The sequence below is a fragment of the Microtus ochrogaster genome, unplaced genomic scaffold, assembly GCF_000317375.1.
Source record: "Microtus ochrogaster isolate Prairie Vole_2 unplaced genomic scaffold, MicOch1.0 UNK16, whole genome shotgun sequence".
NCBI lineage: Eukaryota > Metazoa > Chordata > Mammalia > Rodentia > Cricetidae > Microtus > Microtus ochrogaster.
Window position 1 is genome coordinate 450721 of NW_004949114.1, and position 5804 is coordinate 456524.

The 5804-nt window shown below is 46.2% G+C and overlaps 1 protein-coding gene across 1 annotated transcript in view; it reads left to right on the forward strand.

The window, feature by feature from the left end:
* The window catches only part of Azgp1 (alpha-2-glycoprotein 1, zinc-binding), a 7559-nt gene extending 2271 nt beyond the window's left edge, over positions 1-5288 (forward strand). The window contains exons 2-4 of the mRNA XM_005367065.1: positions 883-1143; positions 2808-3083; positions 4681-5288. Of these exons, the coding sequence (XP_005367122.1) occupies positions 883-1143; positions 2808-3083; positions 4681-5003 (860 nt within the window). The 3' untranslated portion in view covers positions 5004-5288. The remainder of the gene's footprint in view (positions 1-882; positions 1144-2807; positions 3084-4680) is intronic.
* Positions 5289-5804: the final 516 nt, after the last annotated feature.

Genomic DNA, 5804 nt, shown 5'->3' on the forward strand with positions numbered 1-5804 from the left:
GCCCTCTTCTGGCCTTCAGGCATACACACAGACAGAACATTGTATACATAATAAATAAATCCTTAAAAAAAAAAAGAAAGAAAGAAAGAAAGACAGATAGATAGATAGAGACAGACTGACAGATAGAGAGGCAGATCCCTAGAGTTCGTTTATAGGCCAACCTGCTGCCTGGACTGATGAACTACTCCAGGTCCAGTGAGAGACCTTATCTCGAAAAACTAAGGTGACAGACCAGAGAGATGGCTTAGCAGTAATAGTATTTAGCAGCAAGGCTGATATCTAACTGTGATCACGGGGACCCACATGGTCAAGAGAACCAACCCCTTCAAGCTGTCCTCTGTTACACATACAGTGGCATATGCATGCATGTGTGTGTACAATTCTCTCTCACACATGTACACACATAAATACAAATTTTTTAAAAGAAGATGAAGAGTGATGAAGGAGGACATCTCAACTTGACCTCTGACCTCTACATCATGTACATGTGCTCACACCCACAAGAACACATACATACATCACATACAACACACACACAAATAACTTTATATGCAAACACATACATACATCACATACAATACACACACACACAAATAACTTTATATGTAAACACATACATACATCACATACAATACACACACACACAAATAACTTTATATGCAAATTAGAGGATACAATGTAAACAACACAGAACAACTCCTGACATGACATCCCCAGTACAAGCAGAGACCCTTCGTGAGTGAGCCCCCAGCGTGTGAGGTGGCAGGAAGAGAGGTGGATGAAGACGCTCCATGGCCAAGTCCTCCTTCCTGGGTCTCTGCAGTCTGCAGTGGGCCTTCTGTGCATAAACTCCACCCCTGAGAATTTTCTCCTCTCCTGCAGGGCCTTACTCTCTGATTTTCCTCTACACCGGCTTGTCCAGGCCCAGCAAAGGCTTCCCCAGGTTTCAAGCCACTGCGTTTCTCAATGACCAGGCCTTCTTCCGCTACAACAGCAACAGCAGGAAGGCGGAGCCCGTGGGGCTCTGGAGCCAGGTAGAAGAAATGGAGGACTGGGAGAAGGAGAGCCAGCTTCAGAGGGCCAGGGAAGAGATCTTCCTCGTGACCCTGAAAGACGTCATGGACTATTATGAAGACAGTGCAGGTCAGTGAGCTATTATAGACCAATGAGATGGAGTGTTTACCCTGAGGCAGCCCCTTAGCCCCATGAATATGAGTGGAAAGAATTCCACCGGATAGAACTAGTCACACACACACACACACACACACACACACACACACACACACACACACGGGAGGGGAGCAGGAAGCACAGGTAGGTGCATAAGTTTATCTACAACCCCACCCCCTCCACTTCCTTCCCCATGGCTTTTACTATCCTATCCTCGCTCCAGACCTCAGCCCTTAAAGGAAGTGGTATCAGAGTCACTCCTTACCCAGGGACCACTGACCTTTCAACCCCATGCTCCCATCCACTTGAGAAGGTATCAGATTCAACACTGTCCCCATGGAAAGCAATAGAGAAGCATCCCAGCAGTCTGTGGGCTCTGAGTGTGCATGCAGGGGTACACATACCTGCACACACACACCCATGCACTTACACCACACACACACACACACACACACACACACACACACACACACCGCAATTATCTAATTAATAAGAAAGAAATTAACAGTAATTTGAACTTACTGACCACTTACTCTGTGCCAGGCTCAAGCACGAACACATTTAATGATCAAAATAACATCTTCAAAGATTATTGTCACAGTTGTCATTTCAAGGATTTTTTTTAAGCGTTTCACTTAAGCTTACTTATATTTCATAGCTCATTTAACAAGGCAGGTGGGCGGACCAGGGAAAGATCTGGAATTGAAACCCAGATAGCTAGAGCCTAGAGCCTGTGCCAACAGCACCACTCAGGACTGGGTAAACACTCACTGTTGTAATCAGACTGACCTGTGCTAGGTAGGTCATTCTGTATAAGGTCACTGTCCATAGGCAAGCGGATAAAGGCTTTAGAGATTTGGGGTAAACACCAAGGACAGTGGTTGACCAGTAATCCCAGCATCCAGAAAGTGAAGACGGGGATTGCCATGTGGCAGCCTGTGCTACATAATGAGATCCAAGACAGCCTGGGAAACAAAATGAGGCCCTGTCCCCAAAATAAACAAATCAATAAGTCAGATACTAACCACTGGAAATAGGGAAATGATCAAATTACATATAGAGTGATGATTTGAATGCAAAATGGACCCCTGACAAGTAGAAACTCCTATAATCTCTAAGAAACCACGGATAATTCCTGTATAACTTGGAAACGCAGTTCAGTGTGATTATGTTTAATCCTGAAGAATCCCTCTAATGCAAGCGGGTTTATTAGATCAGATGATGCTAAAAAGCTTGAACTCGGAGCGCTTGCCTAGCACACAAGAGGCTCAGTCCTGACGACCACATAAAACTGGGAACAGGGTCACACACCTGTAAACCCAGCACTAGTGAAATGAAGACAGGACTGTTGGGAGTTCAAGGTCATCCTTGGTACCCAGAGCATCTGACCCTGTTAGAAAGCAACAGACTTGGAATCTGTCCATAGTTTATGAAACTCTCCAACTATAAAGAATACAGTTACACTCCGAGTGGCCTGAAATGCCCAGTCAAGTAGTTTGTTCCTCTGCTGTGTGCCTGGCTAGCAGCACAAGATACAGAACTGAGTGTTTAATGTCCCAAGCACGCAGGAATGAAAGTCGCTCAGCTGAAGCTGGCACCCATCTGACTGACTCCCTGTGGGGTTGGGGAGGCTTCAGGGTCTCACACCTTTCAGGGAATGTTCGGTTGTGAGCTGTCAAACAACAGAAGCAGTGGAGCGTTCTGGAGGTATGCCTACGACGGACAGGATTTCATCGAATTCAACAAAGAAATCCCAGCCTGGATCCCCTTAGACCCTGCAGCTGCGAACACCAAGCAGAAGTGGGAAGCAGAAAAAGTCTACGTGCAGCGAGCCAAGGCTTACCTGGAGGAGGAGTGTCCTGCGATGCTGAAGAGGTACCTGAGCTACAGCAGATCTCACCTGGACCAAAAAGGTATGCACTGCTTTTATGACCTGCTCCAAGTACTGAACTGAAAATCAAGGTGATCCCAGGCTCAGGGTGTCCCATCAACCCCATCAGTCCCTTAATCCCCCAGTTTTCTCATCTACTAAGGTTCAGGCCTTCTGAAGACATGATGTGAAAGTGAAAAGGAAATGTTCTTCGAAACTTCAAGTGGGAAGAGCTAGAGGGTATATCTCAGTTTTAGAGCACTAGAACCCATCAGTGAGGGCTAGGTGTGGCTCAGTGGTGGAGCTCCTACCTAGAATCCCCCAGTGAGGGGCTGGGGTGTGACTCAGAGGTAGAGCCCCTACTAGAATCCCCAGTGAGGGGCTGGGGTGTGTTTCAGTGGTAGAGCACCTGCCTAGCAAATACAAGAGTCTGGATTCAATCTTAAACATACACACACACACACACACACACACACACACACACACACACACACACACACCAAAAAAAAATCAGAAACAAAATTGGTTCAATGGCAAGGTTCCATAAATAATCCTCACTTAATAGCACATGTTGTAATCCCAGCACTCAGAAGGCTGAGGCTAGAGGATTGCCATGAGTTCAGGGCCAGCCTACAAGACAAGTACCAAGGCAGCTATATCCTGTCTCTGAAAGGGGTGGGAGGGATGGAGAAAGGAAGAACTGGGATTCAGCTTCAGCTGGCACTCCAATTCCGTATTTCAGATTCCAAACTCCATAGTAGTTCCTCAATACGGTGATGTGTCTTGTCTTGTTTGTAGCAAGGAGGCAGGTGTATGATACATCTGGTTAGAAAAGATGAACAAGCAGGAGCAGAATCAAGTGCCTCATGCTGAGACTTCCACTGGAAAACAGCTAGAAAGACTATTTAGAAGAGGAAAACACTTAATGGACAGAGATGTGGACAGAACTGAGGAGCTGAGCCGTGATGGCAGGGGGGACTGTAAAGCACACCCAAGACACTCAGAATCTGGGCATGGTGGGAGGTTCCAGTAATCCCAGCACTCAGGGCAGGAATATCACAAATTCAAGGCCAACCTGTCTCTATGTATTGTTAGCTGTGTATATGTATGAGGTGTGCATGTATGCATAGCTGTATGTATGAGAGTGTATGTGTATGGTGATGCATGTGTGGACATAGGAAGACAGCCTCAGCTGTTGGTCCCCACCTTCCATCTCATTTGAGGCACCAGGCTAGCCTGCCATCAGCTTCCAAGTATTTCCTTATCTCTGTTACCCATCACCATATATGAGCTCTGGGAATAGAGACATGCATGACTGCATCCAACTTTTACATATATTCTGGAGATTCAAACTCAGACCATCATGTTTGCACAGCAAGATCTTTACCCACTGAGCCATCTCCCCAACCCCGACTCAGTCTGTCAATACACCATAGCATGAGGCAGGAAGTGAGATGGTAGCTGTGGACATATACCCTAAGGTAACAGGGAAGGCTTGGGAGAAGGCCCAGACCTTGCCAAGCTTCACAAAGATCTCTTGGAGGAGTCAGATTGGATGGTCATCAGGCAGTTAGGAATAAAAGTGTGGAAGGAAAAAGTCCACCTTAAGCTCCCAATGTGCACACGTTACCCCTCCACAGATCCTCCCACTGTGACCATCACCAGCCGTGCAACGCCAGGAAGAAACAGGATATTCAAATGTCTGGCCTATGACTTCTACCCTCAAGGAATTAGTCTACACTGGAACCAGGCCGGCAAGATGCCAGCATCTGAATCAAGAGGTGTTTTTCCCAGTGGAAATGGGACGTACCTGTCCTGGGTGGAGGTGGAAGTCCCTGCTCAGGACAGAGACCCCTACTTCTGCCACGTGGAACACAGTGGACTGTCCCAATCTCTCTCAGTGCAGTGGGATGAGGCAAAGAGAGCAAAAGCCGAAAGCAAGGTGGCAACTCGGCCTCAGTAAGTCACTCTCTCTGCGTGACGTGAGAGAGAGTTGAACTTCAGAAGTCATTGTCACCCACAAGCCTTCCATGGGCAGCTGTACAACAGCCAACAAGAATCCAAGGAACAGGTGTGGGGACAGAAGACTTCAATACCAAGCACTGAGTTTACACTCAACGTCAAATCACCTGGTCTTGAAAAACTCTTCACTGATTAACCTGTAAGCCCTCACAGTGCCCCTCATGCCTGGCACTGTATAGGAAGGTGTTTTAACCTCGGAGATTATAAAAGTATGAGTTGACGTTCACGTGTCCTGTGTATTTATTTATTTATTCATTTATTTATTTATACTCTTTGGGGGCCTGCCACCCAGCTCCTAAAAAAGTACACAGAGACTTATTCTTACTTATGAATGTACAGCCTTAGTTTGGCTTATTTCTAGCCAGCTTTTCTAACTTAAAATTAACATGTTTCTCTTCTTCTATGTTTTGCCTCTGGGCTTCTCAGCCTTTCTTTATTCTGTATGTCTTTCTTCCCTTCTTACTCTGTGACTGGGTGTGTGGCTGGGTGACTGGCCCCTGGTGTCCTCCTCTCCTCCTTTTCTTGCCCCTCCTTCTTCTCCTTCTTCTTTTCTAGCCTACATTTCTCCTTCTATTTATTCTCTCTGCATGGTATCCCCACCTATTTCTTTCTCCTGCCTAACTATTGGCCATTCAGCTCTTTATTACACCAACCAGGTGTTTTAGGCAGACAAAGTAACAAGTCTTTACAGAGATAGGCAAATGCATCATAAAAGAATACAACACATCTTTGCATCATTAAA